The 20639-nt window shown below is 42.1% G+C and overlaps 1 protein-coding gene across 1 annotated transcript in view; it reads right to left on the reverse strand.

The window, feature by feature from the left end:
- LOC129701762 (testican-1-like) overlaps window positions 1-20639 on the reverse strand; it is a 381487-nt gene that overhangs the window by 60374 nt on the left and 300474 nt on the right. Inside the window, exons 5-6 of the mRNA XM_055643175.1 lie at window positions 19987-20119; window positions 5295-5409 (exon numbers count right to left, since the gene is read on the reverse strand). Coding sequence (XP_055499150.1) covers window positions 5295-5409; window positions 19987-20119 — 248 coding nt within the window. The remainder of the gene's footprint in view (window positions 1-5294; window positions 5410-19986; window positions 20120-20639) is intronic.

A 20639-nucleotide genomic window follows, 5' to 3' on the forward strand; every position in this document is an offset into this window, starting at 1 on the left:
ATCGTCATAACATCACAAGTGATAGGAGAAGAATTAGGCCATTCGGTCCATCAAGTCTACTCGTGGCGGATCCATCTCCCTCCAAAACCCATTCTCCTGCCTTCTCCCCATAACCTCTGACACCCATACTAATCAAGAATCTATCTATCTCCGGGTTAAATATATCCACTGACTTGGCCTCCACAGCCTTCTGTGGCAAAGAATTCCACAGATTCACCACCCTCTAAAGATATTCCTCATCATCTCCTTCAAAAAAGAATGTCCTTTATTTCTGAGTATGACCTCTAGTCCTCGATTCTCCCACTAGGGGAAACATCCTCTCCACATCCACTCTATCCAAGCCTTTCACTATTCTGTACATTTCAATGAGGTCCCTCCTCATTCTTCTAAACTCCATCGAGTACAGGCCCAGTGCCGTCAAACACTCATCATATCCTTTTAGGTGCTATGCAGTAATTCATCGCTGCCATGGTGGATGATTTTCATTTTCTGCTGCATTGAACACACGCAACACTCCTCCTAACCTGATCGCATCAATCAGAAAGGCTTCAAGGTTTGGAGAAAGCTGTATCAACAAGAACTCTCAGTCGGACACATGCCAGAGGGAGCCAAGGGTCCAGCACCAGTTGTATTTAATGGACTTTTATTCCGATCAGGAATCGTATGTTCAAACAAAATGAATCACAGCAGATCCTCACCTCCATTTGCCTGGGCAATATGTCCCTAGCTGGGGATTTAATTTAGATCTGTAAAAAAAAATAATTTAAACACCTCATTATCATCCCCTTGGGGCATTCACTGCAGCAACATGCACTTGCCCAAGTGTACAATTTAATACCCTAATTCCAATGACTAGTTCAGTCACACAGAACCAAAACGCAACCTTTTCTCAATCTAGATGAGGTTGCCATTGTAGCCAGATTCCAGTGGCAACCAGCAAATCAATTAATTAACATCACCCATTCCTGGGGCTTTACATGCCTCCATGGACCCCATAGCCTTTCTTTAATCAATTTTTGAGAAATTGCTGAAAAATTATAACATTTTCCAGCTCTTTGTGAAAACACATCCCTGTAAGCACATTTCTCGTGGACTGTTGAGGTGACTTAAACTTCATGAGGCACAGCTTTGCTGCTTATGACAATCTCAAATTTGCTGCCTGATTTGCAGTATAAATAGGGAAGCCCATTGCCTTTGGAGAAACTGAAACTAACCAAAGCAAATGGGATTATAAATTGTTTGTGTGGTGAAACTGCATTAAGCAGGAACCTGTCTCAATTTCATCTGCAGTGCTGGGATTTCCCATTAGTGCCTTGCACAATATGTTGTGTGCATGAATATCTTGCAGAGCTCTAGATGGGATCCAGCAGTCATCAACAGGCATGAGATTTGCCCTGGCATTTAAAACGAAGGAGCTAATTGCTGTAGGTGATTGATTTTTGGTTCCAAAAATATTGGGGCCATTTTGCTTTCCATATGATTTGAGCAACTACTTGATGTGCACTATACAATTGTCTCTGCTTCTTCAATAACGTAAATCATGTCCAGAAAGCTGACTTTATTGTGTATACTTGGGTATAGATAGGCTGAATGCACAGAATCTTTTACCCAGGCTAGAGGAATCAAAAACCAGAGGGCAAAAGTTTAAGGTGAGAGGGGTAATATTTAATAGAAACATGAGGGGCAACTTTTTACCATAAGCCTCAAATTTGCGCAGGGGCCTTATCCAGACCCAGAAGAGCGAAGTGTGGCAAGAGTGTTCAGACTCTTGATAACCATTGCGCTATCAGTCCACTTCCACTTCCAATAACATAATGTTCCATCAGCCACCATGTGCCTCATGTGCTGCAATGTCGGCTTGTTGTGGGAACCGATCAAATCTTGCATTTTGCAGACAGGTACATGGATGGGACAAGTTTGGAGGGATATGGACCAAGCACAGGAGGTGGGACTAGTGTAGCTGGGACATGGTGGCCTGTGCGGGCAAGTTGGGCCTGTTTCCACACTGTATCACTGTATGACTATGTTGGGGGATCTCTATGCTCCATACCACTCCTTTGCAACTGAACTGTGCCTGGAATGGAGTACGACTCTGTGAGTTCTGATCACTTCCAGGAGTCAGCACCGGAGGCATACTGCAGCTGCTTGTACTTCATACAGATCCACATAGGTGTGACTTGGAGCCGGTACTGATAAGGAGCAAAATGCCAGAGCTGTTTTACCCAAACTTGCACATTTCTTCAGGGGACCAAAGTGTTCGTGTCATAAGGCAGTGGTTCCCAACCTTTTTCAGTTCATGGCCCCCTTGGGCTCTTTAATTTTTCTGTGGCCCCCCCTGACATTATTAGCGGAAAAAAGTGGCCCCCTTCATTGAACCTGTGGCCCCCTAAATCCCCAATTTTTCTGTGGCCCCCTGAAATTTGTCATGGCCCCAGGTTGGGAATCACTATCATAAGACACCAAAAAAGAGCACAATCTAGCTTCTGGACAACACAGCTTTTAGCAAACAACTTTGAGTGATTAAATCGTCTTTAACTCATTAGTACTTTATTAGACGTCATCTGTCAATCTATGTCTCCCTCGTCCTCACCCACAAAAAAACAATGCTCCCCTGATTCAGGGACGTCACGGTGGTAGAGTTGCTGCCTAAAGGGCCTGTCCCACTTTCACGACCTAATTCACGACCTCTGCCGAGTTTGTCCTTGAGTCATACTCGCAGCATGGTCATCGCGAGGTCGTAGCTAGGTCGTAGCAGGCCGTGATGGTAGTCGTAGGTACTCGTGGCATCAAGTAGGTCGGGGCGTTTTTTCCAGCCTGATGAAAAATGTCCACGAGTAAAAAAGGTTGTGAATTAGGTTGTGAAAGTGGGACAGGCCCTTTACAGCGCCAGAGACCCGGCTTCCATCCAGACTACGGGTGCTGTCTGTACGGAGATTCTATGTTCTCCCGGTATCTGTGTGGAATTTCTCCGGGCGCTCCGGTTTCCTCCCACACTCCAAAGACGTTCAGGTCTGTAGGTAAAAATTGTATATTGTCCCTAGTGTGTGCAGGATAGTAGGGGGATCGCTGGTCTGCGCGGACTCGGTGGGCAGAAGGGCCTGTTTCCGCCTTGTATCTCTAAGCTAAAATAAACTGATGCACCTCGCTATCATGGAGATGTGCAGAAAAATAAATAAGCCCTTCAGTTGACTGTTCATGTCACCTAATGTACTTATCGACATTAATCCCACTAGCATAGATAGGTTGTCCCCGATCAGAAGAACTCCCACAATAATAATACTGATTTCCCATGTTTCCCATGAGTACAACAATTAGGACTCTATTCCAGTCTGTTCTGTGACACAAAATACTTCTGCTTTCAATGTGACACACACAGTCATTTCAGGAGACCACAGCAAGGTCTTCAAAGTTCTAATCATCAGTTGTGCTAGTCCTTGACATGATTGGGGACTTTCTCCTTGAAAGTGTTTTAGCTTCTTGCGATTTAATTAACGGCAGAAGTATCACAAATCACGATGCCAAGACTATTCAGCATCTGCTCACTTGTAATAAAATTTAGTCTTGTATAAATTGGATTCCATCCAAAGCAACCGCATTACTAAGATAGAAATACAGGAGAGTCTAATACAACCCTTTGGGAATGTTTGGAGGATAATGAATATTTTTCTAAGGGATCTTTAATAGTGATGGGGAGGGGGAGGGGGAGGGGGGAAGGAGGAGGTGGTCAAATCTGAAAGGAACGACTGGTGTTGAGGAATTCCCATGAAAGTAAATCCCAGGCATCTGTCACCACTCTTCGTCACTGGACATATAGACAATGGACAATAGGTGCAGGAGTAGGCCATTCAGCCCTTCGAGCCAGCACCGCCAGAGACTTGGGTTTGATCCTGACTACGGGCATTGGCAGTAAGGAGTTTGTTCGTTCTCCAACTTCTCGTTCTCACCCAACAAACAGCTGACAATGTGCAAAGAAGGGTCTCGACCCGAAACCCAAAACATCACCCATTCCTTCTCTCCAGAGATGCTGCCAGTCCCGCTGAGATACTCCAGCTTTTTGTGCCTATCTTCGGTTTAAACCAGCATCGGCAGTTCCTTCCTACACACTCCCTGTGACCACGTGGGTTTTCACTGGGTGCTCTGGTTTCCTCCCACAATCCAAAGAAGCGCAGCTTTGCAGGTTAATTTTCTTATATAAAATCGTCCCTAGTGTGCAGGATAATACTAGTGTACAGGTGATCGATGGTCGGCATGGACTCGGTGACCGAAGGGCCAGTTCCTATTCTGTATCACTAAACTAAACTAAACTTTAAAAGTAATTTTACTCACTCTAGCCTGTCAGTAATTTTAGCCAACTCTTCTAGGAAACACAATCTTAGATTGAGTAAACATTCCTTGATGAGGATTAGGATTTTTCAGTTGATCAGTTGAATTATTTATATTCCTTACTTGAAATTTATTGTACATCCACAAGACCCAGTTTTGACAACTTTCCCAACCAGCAACACCGGGAGAAAGGTTATTTTTTTCTCTCACATAGACTTAATAATTTATTAAAACTTCAAGTCAACGAAGCTGATAAACTATTGCTTTGACTTTGGTTTAGTGCAGTTCTCAAAGGATTAATGTTTTTTTGACTTTTATATTAGCAAGTCAGTAAGAAGGCAACCTGCAGTTTGAGCAGAATTTATGATGGAAATTTGCAACAATTTTTTCCACAGCTGATGAAGAGATATCTTTCCAGGCAATGGGCTACTGGAAACGACACCTCTTTGCACAAGCGCTGATTGATGTTCAATCACATTTTGCAAGCAGAAAGAGATAGGATAACTCTAAGGAATACGAAAGGGTTTGGATAGGAAGCAAGAAAATGGGACGGAGTAAAATCAATCTGAGAATCGGCCACATTCAGCACAGATAAAGGATAATTGGCCTCCTAAGATTACCGCCTTTGTATGAATGTTGTCGCCAGCAATTATGAATACCTTGATTCACTTTATTTTGTCATTTCTGTCCCTTTTCAGTTTATGTGACCAAAAGGTATTATTATTGTTACAGTAGAAATCTCCTTTTTGTCCCACTTGTCAACCACAAATCATTTACTTTCATAACTTAAAAAAGCAATCTTTTTATTGTAAATTCATCCTCCAGCATCCAATCTTAAATAATCCCTTCGATATTTTAGAAATCAATCTGAATTGTTTATTTCACACATAAAAATCTAACTGAATTGAAAAGTAAATTACATTTTGAACTCCTAAACACCTTGGATTACTGCAATCACCTTTGTGACTTACCTGTCTTTTCAATTTTCACTTTCACAGATTCTTGGCCAGGAAGACAAGGGCAAGGCCACTTGCATCTCATGGTGATCGCTTTGTGTGAAGAACAAGCTTGGTAATCCAATTTACACTGTAACCAAAAAAAAGTAAAGGGAACATTTTGCATTGTGATATTTTTTTTGTTGCTTTTAACCATACTAACACTACACATACAAGGATGGCTTAGCAATTCAAGATAGCCCAAAGACATGCTAGCAACCTCTGAACCAGACAGGCTTTTATGCCAACTTAGTACTTTTGTTTGGTCTCATGCAGCAACCACTTTAAGGAAACAGGTGTAGCCTGCTATAGCAAGGGATTTAAGAATCAGGCTGTTGCAATGTCTGCTGCAACCTTCAGAAGTCCTTTATGACGACCAAGAAAGAAAGATTTTCAGAAGGGACGGCATTGGTGGCCTGGATGGAGGAGATGATGTCCAGGGAATGGCCAACTGCATTTAGGACAGGCGGTCAAGGCGGTCAAGATCAGGGGCTGGACTGAGTAAAATCAGCCTCCGAGTGAGACCTAGATTCAGCACGGATAAGGTATAATTGGCCTCCTAAGATTATTTTCTTTGTATGAGAGTTGCATGCAGACAAGATGTGTAAGAAGGAACTGCAGATGCTGGTTTACACTGAAAACAGAAAATGCTAGAGTAACACAATGGGTCACGCAGCATATAACCATATAACCATATAACAATTACAGCATGGAAACAGGCCATCTCGGCCCTACAAGTCCATGCCGAACAAATTTTTTTTTTTCCCCTTAGTCCCACCTGCCTGCACTCGTACCATAACCCTCCATTCCCTTCTCATCCATATGCCTATCCAATTTATTTTTAATTTTTTTTTAAATGATACCAATGAAATCATCTCTGGAGAAAGGTACTGTGATGTGTGAAATCAGGCTGACAGCAAAGAGTCAACTAGTCTGAAGAAGTGTCCTGACCTGAAACGTCACCTATTCACATTCTCCAAAGATGCTGCCTGACCCGCTGAGTTACTCCAACATTTTGTGTCTATCTTAATTGCGTACAGAGGCGGCTATCAGAAGCAAATAAGATTTGAGTGTGGATTTGGGAAAAGGACTCATCCTTTCGCTAGCCTCACATGCAAATAAGTATTTGTTCAATACTTTATTGGTTGTGTAAACTTAGTCTAGGAAACCTGCGATTCCAAGTGACAAAATTAAAGAGTAAAATAAAGGCTGTAGAGAGAGGATCTTAGGCCAGAAATTCAAGTAGAATCGGTTTGGGAGCATCAAAGGAACAGCAGTAGCGCAAACAAATTGTAGTTGTACTGTATGTGGTCCTCAAATGTTAGTAATAGTGTACCGGCAATAAAATAATCACGGTGGACTTTGATCTAAATATAGCCTGGCAAATCACATCAGCAGTAATAACCCGGAGGATTCATTTGTGGATTGTTACGAGATTTTTAAAAAAAAGATTAACATTGAGGACCTGACAAAGTAAAATGTTATTATGGATCTAGTATAATGCAATGAGAAATGGTTCATACTTATAGATAGGAGCATAAAACAGAACATTCTACCTCATGCATATCAAAGAAATAACCACATCTCATGAATGTATGTCAAGTAAGATTCCTCAGTTCCTTTCACTATTCTCTAACTTTTATGATGCTTGTTAGGCATATATTTATGTGGAATGGTTTACATTTGTCTGTTAATTAAAAGTTATTTTAAAATGGAGGAAGTGATCATGAATTCCAAATGCTCTTCTTTCCTTTGCAGACCATGAAATAGGTACCACTGCGTGTCAAATTCTACTGGTTCTGAAAATTTGCTTTAGAACACTACTTTGAAACCGCTGTGATAATTATTTGCTGTAAGCCTGATTTCACACATCACAGTACTTCAATTTCAAACAGAGTTGGAGCTGTCTGTCTCTTGATGATTTATTCTATTGAAATTGCCATGATTCATGATTTGGAGATTTTTTGATTTCAAGCCTTGTGAATAACTCTTCCTTAGTGGTTTCTTGGTCTTTCATTTGAGGCAAAAACACCACATGAAGACGACGGATTATGAACAGAGAGACAATTCTGCCTGTAGTCTTTTATTTTGCAAAAGGACGTCCTTGCTATTGAGGCAGTGCAGCGTTGGTTCACGAGGTTAATCGTCGGGATGGCAGGGCTGTCATATGAGGAAAGATTGGAAAGACTAGGCTTGTATTCACTGGAATTTACAAGGATGAGAGGTGATCTTACAGGAACATATAAAATTATAAAATGACTGGACAAGCTAGATGCAGGAAAAATGTTCCCATTGTTGGGGGAGTCCAGAACCACACCTGGAGTATTGTGTACAGTTTTGGTCTCCAAATCTGAGGAAAGACATTCTTGCCATAGATGGAGTACAGAGAAGGTTCATCTGACTGATTCCTGGGATGTCAGGACTTTCATATGAAGAAAGACTGGATAGACTCGGCTTGTACTCGCTAGAATTTAGAAGATTGAGGGGGAATCTTATAGAAACTTACAAAATTCTTAAGGGGTTGGACAGGCTAGATGCAGGAAGATTGTTCCCAATGTTGGGGAAGTCCAGGACGAAGGGGTCACAGTTTAAAGGATAAAGGGGAAATCCTTTAGGACCGAGATGAGAAAAACATTTTTCACACAGAGAGTGGTGAATCTCTGGAACTCTCTGCCACAGAGGGTAGTTGAGTCCAGTTCATTGGCTATATTTAAGAGGGAATTAGATGTGGCCCTTGTGGCTAAAGGGATCAGGGGGTATGGAGAGAAGGCAGGTACAGGATACTGAGTTGGAGGATCAGCCATGAACATATTGAATGGCGGTGCAGGCTCGAAGGGCCGAATGGCCTACTCCTGCACCTATTTTCTATGTTTCTATGTTTCTATGCCATTTAAAACTAAGAAGAGAAACAACTTTTTCATCCAGAGAGTTGTGAATTTGTGGAATTCTCTGCTACAGAAGGCAGTAGAGGCCAATTCACTGGATGAATTTAAAAGAGAGTTAGGTAGAGCTCTAGGTTGCTAGCGGAATCAAGGGACAAGGCTAGAAGGCAGGCATGGGTTACTGATTGTGGATGATCAGCTATGATCACAATGAATGGGGGCGCGGGCTCGAAGAGCCAAATGGGCTCCTGCACCTATTTTCTATGTTTCTATTTTGTTACACGCCCAGTTAGAATTCAACCTCTCTGTCTTTACATAGCCATTTCTTCTATGACTCTGCATTGACTCTGCTCTTATCATGGACGATTTTAACATTAGACTTTAGAATTACAGCTTGGCACAGATCCTTCGGCCCACCGTGTCCTCGACAACCAGTGATTTACCCCGTACATTAGCACTATCCTACACACTAGTGACAATTCACAGAAGCCAATTAACCTACAAACCTGCTGGAGTAACTCAGATGGACAGGCAACATCTCTGGAGAGGTGGAATGGATGACCTTTCGGGTCGAGACCCTTCTTCAGACTGATGTCAGGGGAAAGGGAGATACATAGATAAGGAAGTGTAGGTGTGAAAACAGGACAAAGGGAATTGAGATCAAGGAAAATGTAGAATAGATCATCGTTAGCTGGGAGAAGATAACAACAACGCAAATAGAAATAAAATGTACTCGGAGACAGTAAGACTGGTCAGTGAACTGGGGAGGGGGAGGGATGGAGAGAGAAGAATAGCAAAGGATGTAAGTTGCCCGTGTGAAATATGAGGTGCTGTTCCTCCAATTTGTGCTGGGCCCCACTCCGACAATGGAGGAGGCCCAGGACAGAAAGGTCAGCGTGGGAGTGGGATGGAGAGTTAAAGTGTTTAGCAACCGGGAGATCAGGTAGGTTTAGGCGGACTGAACGGAGGTATACAGCAAAACGATTGCCGAGCCTGCGCTTGGTCTCGCCGACATATAGGGGTGAACACTGTGGGCTATTTTCAGAGGCCGATGATTCACAGTTTGCAGGTTAGTTGGCCCTCTATAAATTACCCGTAGTGTGTAGGGAGTGGATGAGAAAGTGGGATAACATAGAACTAGTGCAAACTAGTGATCGATGGGCGATGAGGGCTCAGAGGGCCAAAGGGCTTGTTTCAATGCTGTTTCTTTTAATCATGTCACCTTTGAAGGAGTATTTTATATAGAACTTCATTGTAGAAACATAGAAAATAGGTGCAGGAGGAGGCCATTCGGCCCTTCGAGCCAGCACCGCCATTCATTGTGATCATGGCTGATCGTCCCCTATCAATAACCCGTGCCTACCTTCTCCCCATATCCCTTGACTCCACTAGCCCCTAGAGCTCTATCTAACTCTCTCGTGTTGGACTCTTGGCTGACTAACAGCGCATTGTGATACAAGTAGAACCTATCCCAGCCAAAACTACGAGTAGACACCAATATCTAAATGCATGCCTGCAGTGTGGCCTCATTAATAAGACCATTGAAGTTCAACTTTACACTAGGAATCTTTCAAAAGAGTCAAAAGTCAGCAACACAGCTATTATTGAAAATGCTGCAATAATATGGAAATAAAAGAAATGGCAGAAACACTCAACACTGCAGGGACCATTGACAGACCTGTTGCCAGACATGAGAGGCATTGCCAACATTTTCTGTACAGCACAGGAACAGGTCCTTCGACCAACTATGTTTGTGCCAAGACAAACAAATCTCATCTGTCTGCACATGTTCCATGTCCCTCCATTCCCTGCATATCTACATACCTATTTAAAAGCCTCTCAAATGCTACTATTGTATCTGCCTCCACCACCACCACTGGCAGCGCGTTCCAGGCACTCACCATTCTCTGTGTAAAAAAGTTGCCCTGCACATCTTTACATTTTGCCCCTCTTGCCTTAAGCTATGTCCCTGTAGTCTTTGACATTTTCACCCTGTGGGAAATCTTCAGACCGTCTACCCTATCTATGCCTCTTATAATTTGATATACTTCTGTCACACCCTCTGGCATTCCATAGAAAACAATCCACATTTGTTCAACCTCTAACTCGGGGAACACAGATAGGGCAGACAGTAAAGCTCTTCTGCACCCTTTCCAAAGCCTCCACACCCTTCCTGCAATGGGGCAACCAGAACTGCTATACTCCAAATGCAGCCCGACCATAGTCTTGTGAAGCTGCATCAGAACTTCCTCACATTTGTACTCAATGCTCTGAACAACGAAGGCAAGCATGCCGTGCTTTAATTTCCGCTATTAAGCAGATGCAATATTTATGTTTTTATATTACTATGGGAGTTTAGTTCTTCATCATTTCCAAAAGCGTATTTCATCCAAACTGCAATCCAAATCAATGTCAGTAGTTGCTGCACACAACGATTAAAGGGGGACAGAGTTCAACAATTTAAAGGTCCTGGGAAAATCAAATTATCGTGGCAGTTTGCAGAACAAGCTTGTATTTTATTGCCATGAGAGGGTTAGAAAAATCTCTCAAAAACTAAAGGTATTGATCAGGTCCCTTAAGTATTAATTAGGCCTTGGCTAGCTGTGCTTTGCATATGGCGCTGCTCACAGAAACAAAACTGCACTGCGTCGTGAGTGGGGAAATGCTTGTGGAAAATTGCATTTGGATTTGGGAAACTCCAGAGCAGCAAGAAGGTTGGAGGAGCCAATGTTATAATAGGAACAGAAACCGAAAAGGTGCAAAAGTAGGATTGAGAAATAGAGAAAATAGAGGTTAGTGGAAATAAATTATTTGAAACAAATAGTTTTCTTTGTGATGTGTCTTGGGATTAGTTTAATTTAGTCTAGTTTAGAGATATAGCGCGGAACAGGCCCTTCGGCTCACAGAGTCCACGCTGACCAGCGATACCTGCACACTAACACTATCCTACACACACTCGGGACAATTGACATTTATACCAAGCCAATTAGCCTTCAAACCTGTACGTCTTTGGAGTGTAGGTGGAAACTGGAGACCCCTGAGAAAACCCACGCAGGCCACTGGGAGAACGTACAAACTCCGTACAGACAAACACCAGTAGTCAGGATCGAACCCTGGTCTCTGGTGTTGTCAGGCAGCGACTCTAATTCTGTGCCACCGTGTCGCCGGGTTTAGGAAGAGGTGCGAGGTAAAATCTTGGATGAGTGCAGAGAAAATTTATGAGAATGTTGCCAGGACTCAAGTACCTGAGCTATAAGGAGATAATTTGTTAGCTAGGACTTAATTCCTTGGAGCGCGGGAGGCTAAGGGATAATCTTATAGAGGTATAGCAAATCATGAAGGAAATTAATAGGAAGAATACCTGGAGTATTTTACTCATAGTAGGGGGATCTTGAACTAGAGGACGTAGTTTGTAGGTGAGACGAGAACAATTTAAATGAAATCTGAAGAGCCATGGCTGCCTCGCCAACAGTCTGTCTGTCCCTTCTTTTGTTGTTTGTTTGTATGTGTTAAATGTATATTTTAGTGTTGTTTTGCTTGTTTTGTGTGGCGGGTGGGATGGGGGGGATGGGGGGGTTAGGGGAAACTTTTTCTAATCTCTTACCTCGACGGAGATGCGATTTTTTTCCGTATCGTATCTCCGTCCGCACTGCGGCCTAACACCAAGAGTTGCCGGACTTTGCTGGAGACCGACTTTGGGAGCTCCACCGCGGGAGCCTACGGGCGTTTGTTAGTTGTGTGTCGTTGCTCTTTTTTAGTATAGCTGTATTGTAATTCGAATTTCACTGGAGCATAATTGATACATATGACATTAAATTGACCTCGAAACCTTTTCACTCGGATGGTGGTGGATATATGGAATGAGCTGCCAGAGGTGGTACTATAACAATATTTTGGTTTTAAACAACACCTGGCCAGGTACATGAATAGGAAAGATTTAGAGGGACACAGGCCAAATGCAAGCAACTGGAACCAGCTTAGATGGGGCATCTTGGTTGTTTGGGCTGAAGGGCCTGTTCCCGTGCCATATAGAAACATAAAAAAATAAGTGCAGGAGTAGGCTATTCGGCCCATCAAGCCAACACCGCCATTCAATATGATCATGGCTGATCATCCACAATCAGTAACCCGTGCCTGCCTTCTCCCCATGTCCCTTGATTCCGCTAGCAACCTAGAGCTCTACTTAACTCTCTTTTAAATTCATCCAGTGAATCAGTACCCCGTTCCTGCTTTTTCACAATATTCCTTGATTCCGTTAGCCTTAAGAACCAAATCTAACTCTCTCTTGAAAACATCCAGTGAATTGGCCTCCACTGCCTTCTGTGGCAGAGAATTCCAGATTCACAACTCTCTGGGTGAAAATGTTTTTTCCTCATCTCAGTCCTAAATGGCCTACCCCTTATTCTTAAGTAAGATTCTCCGACTCCCAAACTGCAGGATATTAAGAAACTTCAGGATATGTGAGCAGCTGGCTTGGAAAGTAAAGTGGATCCAATGATTCAATCTGCAAAAAGATCAAGGAATATGACAGGCAGAACCAGCACACAATAACAACTAACCTACAATGAAAAATGTATTGAGTTTGCTCATTTTTCATTAAGTATAAACAAGCTCTGAGCTGGCTATTGTTTTTTAAACTCGAATTGATTTACACTAATCATATTTAAAATTACTAGATGCACAGTTATTATATCTCATTCCCATAAATTCATGGAGAGAAGCAAAATAGTTCTCAGCAAGTATTTTGGAGAATTGAATGAAGGTTTAACAACATTAAAAGTAACATGATCAGCAGCAAAACAATTTGTGATGAATGTTTGAATTGACAAGAATTCACTGTGCATTTAGCTCTTGAATAAGTATAGTGGAAGCTGGGAACTATTTGAATCCTACAGGTATGCAAGATATTTAAGATGATAAAAGTGGCCAAAAGGCAATTTGATTTGTAACAGCCATAAATTGATCTCCAAGAACCTTTAATGTATTTCACACGCTGAGAAGAAGGCTGCAGCGCCTTCAGTTTGACAAATAATCTGAAAGCAGATGAACTTTGGATCTTTTAACATTTTTAAATTCAATGATTTCAAGTGACTTTGCGAATGGTGTTGAAGATAATATTTCTTACTTAATTAGCTATCAATCAGCCAAGCTTTGAAGGATATCCATGTTCTCGGAGCAGCAGAAAACGTTCATTAACTGTGAAATCTTATACACTTTACAAAGGGCAAGTCTGATTCCAACCGTGGCAACTTACATTTACTTTTATTTTATAAGGAATTTTAACCCTGTCTATTCAACAGGAACTCAGTCGGTGTTAAAGTTTCCCCAGATTCTTTGGACTCCACGCTAGTTGGATTCAACCATTTAGTTGAGTTTAGAGATAGAATGTGAAATCAGGCCCATCAGCCCACCAAGTCCGCGCTGACCAGTGATCCCCGTTCACTGGCATTATCCAACACACACTAGGGACAATTTACCATTTTACCAAGCCAATTAATCTACAAATCTGTACGTCTTTGGAGTGTGGGAGGAAACCGGAACACCCGGAGAAAACCCACGCGGTCACGGGAAGAACATAAAACTCCGTACAGGCAACACCCATAGTCAGGATTGGACCTGGGTCTCTGGTGCTAAGGCAGCAGCTCTACTTCTGTGCCACCCCGATTTTTCAGTAATTTAGTGTTTGTGGGATTCTTTGTATTTCTGCAAACTAAAGCGATTCAACAATGTCCTTTGTAGATAGCAGTGACTGAACTAAACAGCAGCATCTAGTACAACAACGTATCAAGATGGTCTACATCAGTGATTCCCAACCTGGGGCCATGGCAAATTTCAGGGGGGCCACAGAAACATTTTGGGATTTAGGGGACCACAGGTTCAATGAAGGGGGCCACAGAGCTACCACCCTGTTGCCTCCTAAATTTCAGTTCTAATACATTTAAATCTATGTAGTAGAAATATTTTTGATGTTTGTGGAATAGAATAAAGGAAAATATATGTGCAATTAATAGACACTGATATTTTTATGGAAGGTATTATAATATTGAAGTACTTTTATTCCGCTAATAATGTCAGGGGGGGCCACAGAAAAATTAAAAGATCCCAAGGGGGCCATGAGCTAAAAAAGGTTGGGAACCACTGGTCTACATGGTCTCCTCAACTATATTTGACATCTCCAAAAGGTCACCCTCTACCTCTTGCTTTCGAATGGAATGACTGTGTCCACGCTTTCTGACCTCAGTCATGTCTAGAGATGGATGCATCAAGAAAACCATCTTGTGCCTCGTGGTCTCAGGCTTCGCCTTCTTGAGTACTGATGATAGTAATGAGCACTGATAATTGATTCACATCGACCTGTCAACTTTTGTTGTCCATTGTGTAATTCCTGACTCAATAGACAATAGACAATAGGTGCAGGAGCAGGCCATTCAGCCCTCCGAGCCAGCACCACCATTCAATATGATCGTGGCTGACCGTACAGACTCGTGGTACATTCTGAACCTTTCCATAGCTCTACTTTTATGACCCTTCATTGGAGATGAATGTGTCTCTCTGAACTCTGAACCATTGTCAGAAATCAGATCTTCATGGACACCATGGGCTGTAAAAACGAGTCTATGGGCTCTCTGTAGCTCATTCTGTGGAGTTATGTGACCCAAACACTTCTAACCTTGTTCAGTTGGTGCAAGACTCATGCTTGCAGCCAAGCGAGTCTAGCCTCTTCAACCACTTCCAGCAACAGGAATGATACATATCTAATGAATGAATGAATAAGTTTATTGGCCAAGTATTCACATACAAGGAATTTGCCTTGGTGCTCCGCCTGCAAGTGGCAACGACATACAATGATACATAAAACATTAAACATTAATAATAAAACATTATTGATTAAACATGTGAATTAAATAAAATACCAGAGCAAAAGGAGGCTATAGATTTTTGGTTATTGAGTAGAGCTACTACTCATGGAAAAAAGCTGTTTTTAATGTCTGGCTGCAGCAGCTTTGACAGTCCGGAGTCACCTTCCAGAGGAAGTGATTCAAAGAGTTTGTGGCCGGGGTGAGAGGGGTCAGAGATTATCTTATCCGCTTGCTTCCTGGCCCTTGCAGTGTACAGTTCATCAATGGAGGGAAGGTTGCAGCCAATAACCTTCTCAGCTGATTGGACGATTCGCTGCAGCCTCCAGGTGTCGTGCTTGGTGGCTGAGCCAAACCAGACCATGATGGAGAAGGTGAGGATAGACTCTACGATGGCCGCATAGAATTGGACCATCATTGCCTGTGGCAGATTGTAATTCCACAACAGAGGAAGTACATCCTCTGTTGGGCCTTTTTGACTGTGCAGTCGATGGTGGCGCCCCATTTAAGGTCTTTGGAGATGATGGTTACCTGGAACTTAAAATACTCCACAGATGTGACTGTAGTGCTGTTGATGGTGAGTGGGGTGAGCTCTCCTAAAGTCTACTATCAATTCCACTATCTTAAGAGCATTGAGCTCCAGATTGTTACAATGGCACCAGGCCACCAGCTGTGACACTTCCTGTCTGTAGGCAGATTCTTCGCCATCCTGGATCAGTCCAATCAGGGTTGCGTCGTCCGCAAACTTGAGAAGCTCGACAGAGGAGTCAGTGGGGGTGCAGTCATTGATGCAGAGAGAGTAGAGGAAAATGGAAAAAAACAACTTTTATCCTCCATGAAAGACAAGTTGGCCATCCCTGTATTTGTGGGGCAACTGATACTTTGTAGCCTTCGTTCCGACACATCAAGAATGACTTCACTAAACCACCAACACAGTAATCAGTCAAGGCCAGTATACATATTCTTTACCTTCATGTTTAGGACCCCTTCATGTTGAGGATCCCTGTATACTGTGCATGGACATCTTTCAGTAAATACATTCTCAGTGCATTTGGAATCATGACTCTGTTGCTCACCTATAGCTCAAATCACCATCTCCAGAAGCATCCCGCCTCATTGTAACATGTTCTATCTCAACATCTGCCTCAAAGGAACATCTTTACGAGTGGATACAAAGTGCTGAAGTAACTCTGCGGGTCAGGCACCATCATGCAGGTCTGGAGAAGAAGGGTGGGTGACCTTTTGGGTCGGAATCCTTCTTCAAACTGAAATATTAATATTTTGCTGCTTCCTATGCCGGCCTCTCCTTCTATGGCCTCTCTACGTAAGATTGCAAATTTAATGACTTAATTTGGTTTAGTTTAGAGATACAGCGTGGAAATAGGCCCTTCCGCCTTCCGAGTCCATGCCGACCATCGATCACCTGTGCACTAGTTCTATGTTATTCCAGCTTCATATCCGACACACCGAAGTGTGCTGAAGCCAATTCACCTACAAGCTTGCACGTCTTTGGGATGTGGGTGAAAATCGGAGCACCCAGAGAAAACTCACACGGTCACAGGGAACAGGTACAAATCCATACAGACAGCGCCCGTAGTCAGGATCAAGCCCATGTCTCTGGCACTGTAAGGCAACTACTCTACCTCTGTGCCACTCGTGAAGGAGTTTTCTGCTAGGGGCCATTTATTTACGGGGTCAAGAATACTCAAACAGAATTAAATGGGTTGCTTACATTAAGACTCTTATATGCTGACTGCAGCAGAGATCAAAGGATTTGTTTGAAATGTATTCTGCTATCTACTTTTCATGAGAATCTGTTTGATTTTCAGAGGCCAACTTGGTTGCAGGAACGTGAGTATTCATTAACTTGGCCTGACTGAAACATGGTAAATGGTATAAAATTCCAATGTATTGGCTAAATTACAAATAGTTTCAAGATACTTAAGATGCTGAATTTTGTTTTTCCACCCCAATATTAATACAAAACCAGATTGTAACGCTGAGGATCTTTGCCAAGATAAGCAAAGGAAAAATTAATAAAACCAAAGTGCCCCAGGTATTGGAAATCTTAAATAAAAAGAGGAAATTTTGGAAATACATATCCTGATCAGTTCAGTACAGGAAAGACTTTGATGGGACCAGAGGAGGTGAAGAAGATCAGAAGATCATAAGAGAGGAGCAGAATTAGGCCATTTGGCCCATCAAGTCTACTCTGCCATTCAGTCATGGCTGATCTATCTCTCCCTCCTAAACCTATTCTCCTGCTTCTCCCCATAACCCCTGACACCCATGTTAATCAAGAATGCTGGCCATGCAGCCATAGACTAATGTCTAAATGTCCAATTCCTGGAAGGGCAAAATAATTAGCTAAATATTAGGCTATTTTCTTTGCCGACCACAGGATTTTAGCTCGTGCTTCCGGAAATGATGGGATCAGGAACAATAGGGAGACTATGGAGCAACAGATGCGCTGGTATTTGCACAAGGTAACAGTGAACAGTGTGACCAAAAGAAGTGTCCTCTAAAGAGGAAAGATGAAAAGTTGTGAGGTTGTGGTGGGATAATTATCTGACCATAATATGTCCCTATTTATTGTTTATTGCTTTGTGCCTCATGCTTGTCTAAACCAATCTGCATCAAGACAATGTGATCACATTTATGACTGATTTGTGGTCTCATTTCCCAATAATAAAAAGATCGATATGGCATGGATGAGCATGAAGAAACAATATTTCTATGTAAATACATCTACCTCTCCAGATCGCCAAAATATTAACATGTACAAAATAAATTCTCCAGAAACCCACCTAAATTTGTGAGGATCTAGAGTGAGGATCTGAACCAATAAGCTTTGAGAGGAGATTTACAAGTACAGGCAAACCACGCATCATTTGGGTTGTGGAAATTTGCTGTTACAGAATTTGCAAATCATTGCCAAGAAAAAGAGATATAGACAACACTCACATCATGGCGGAGTGGTGATTCCAGAAAACCATCCACATCACGATTCTCTGTAACATGATCCCCCTTTTCACACTGAATCCTATATTCCAGGTGGAGGTGCATTCCCTGGGGATGTTTCTCTCTCAAATGTAGTCATTTTATCTGTTTAGTTTAGTTTAGAGATACAGCATGGAATTAGGCCCTCCAACCCACCGAGTCCACACGGAACAAGGTTCACACCTGTTCTATGTTGTCCCACATGCATCCACTCCCCACACACTAGGGGCAATTTTACAAAGGCCAATCAACTTACAAACCCGCACATCTTTGGAATGTGGAGGAAACCCACATGGTCCCGGGGAGTCCGTGCAAACTCCACACAGACAGGTCCCCGAGTCAGAATTGAACCTGGTACTCCGGGCTGTCAGGCAGCAACTCTACCGCTGCATCACCGTGTCGCCCGACAAACAAACAATATATTGAACATATAAAAAATAATTGAAAAGCCAACATTTGGTGGGCAAATGGAGAATAATTTGGCAATCGTTAAGCATCTTAAGTATCCCTAGAGAAAAACAATTTATTACCGTGTTGCAGTAAATGGAATTAGGCCCTATTAGGAATGATGTTACAGTATATTGGCGAAATAAAAAAATTTAAAGCACATGGGAAAGCATCAATTAAATTATTGGACGTAAATAAAATCCTTTAGACAAAATCTGGCAAAGAAAAACAAATGATGTATATTGGAAATTAAGAATCAATATTGCATCACTACAAATGGATGGACTCTAGTAAATACTGAAAATAGCTAATAGCATAAAATGAAATAACACACAAAACACTGGCAGCTTGCTGAAATGTCACAGCAATTAGACCGAACAATCACTGCAGGAAATAACAAGTGTTCATACATTGAATAGCACAGGCTTTATTAATTTAAAGCTCTTAACAGAAAACCATGCGGAAATCCTCATGCAGAAAACATCGTGCATAATATATTCGAAGATTCCAAGGTTGCTACATAGGCTTTCAAAATAATTAAGATGCATTGCATTGCAATCGAGTCCAAACCAAATCAAAGGCAAATATATCATAAGATCTAATAAATTTTACAAAGTGAAGTTCGAGTTGAGGGAAGTCATTATAATAGCATAATAAAATATTTTACCCGATGCAAATGTAAAAATAATAATTCATTTGCATTTCCTTCTTTGAGGCCAATTTTCTATAATAACACTCCTCACTATCTGAAAGCCGGATTTTTCCAATTAAAGTTGCACATTACAGATTCAGAGGAATTCCTTTGCAATACACAAAGAATATTAACGTCCAAATCCCATCAGATGAATTAAATAATGCTGAACTGCATTCTTTCAATCATTTGGATGGCCATTGCTACTTTCAGACAGCCTGTTGCTGTGTGAATTATTACTTTGGGGTCCATATGTGATGTAGAATTTATCTGCCTTCTCCCCATAATCCCTGACACCCTTTATAATCAATAATTTATCAATTCCTGCCTTAAAAATATCCATTGGCTTGGCCTCCACAGCCGTCTGTGGCAATGAATTCCACAGATTCACTTTTAAATACATTTGTTTGGAAACATAAATAATCATGAAGTTTCTCTTTAAAAAAAAACTATTGTATTTCAGAAACTTTCCATTAACATAGAAACATAGAAAATAGGTGCAGGAGTAGGCCATTCGGCCCTTTGGGCCAGCACCGTCATGCAATATGATCATGACTGATCAGTAAAATCAGTACCCTGTCCCTGCTTTTTCCCCATATCCCTTGATTCTGTTAGCCCTAAGAGCTAAATCTAACTCTCTCTTGAAAATATCCAGTGAATCGGCCTCCACTGCCTTCTGTGGCAGAGAATTCCTTTAACTATTTAAATTACTTTATTAACATTTTACACCTAGATTAGAAGCACGAGGAAATAAATAATTTCATTAATGTGCAGTATTCAAAGTCTTCTACCTTAGAGGAGTAAGTGTGGCCATCAGACCCACAGACAGAGGCAGGGTGCACCCCAGTACAAGGCTTGCATTTGACCAGGTTGGCTCCTCCGATCCATTGTTTACGAAGAAGACTGTCCTTTTTTTGCCTGACGCTGCAAAGCAAAATAAAGACGGAGATATTAAGTGACAGTCAATGTATTCATAAACCGCAGAGCTAGCAACTGCTGGTTTAAACCGGATATAGAAACAAAATGCTGGAGTTACTCAGCGACTCAGGCAGCATCTCTGTAAAAGGAATAGATCAGAGTGAGACCATACGCAAAGTGGAGGAACAGCCCCTCATATTTTGCTCGGGTAGCTTAGGTAGGAACATTGATTTCTCTAATTCAGCCAACTCCTGCATTCCTTCCCTCTCTACCCCCATCCTCCCCCACCCTGGTTGTCATAGAAACATAGATAGGTGCAGGACTAGGCCATTTGGCCCTTCGAGCCAGCTCATTCAATATGATCATCCAAAATCAGTACCCTGTTCCTGCTTTCTCCCCATATCCCTTGATTCCGTTAACGCTAAGATCTATATCTAACTCTCTCTTGAATACATCCAGAGAATTGCCCCCCACGGCCTTTTTGTGGCAGATAATTCCACAGATTCACAACTCTCTGGATGAAAAA

The sequence above is a fragment of the Leucoraja erinacea genome, chromosome 11, assembly GCF_028641065.1.
Source record: "Leucoraja erinacea ecotype New England chromosome 11, Leri_hhj_1, whole genome shotgun sequence".
Lineage (NCBI taxonomy): Eukaryota > Metazoa > Chordata > Chondrichthyes > Rajiformes > Rajidae > Leucoraja > Leucoraja erinaceus.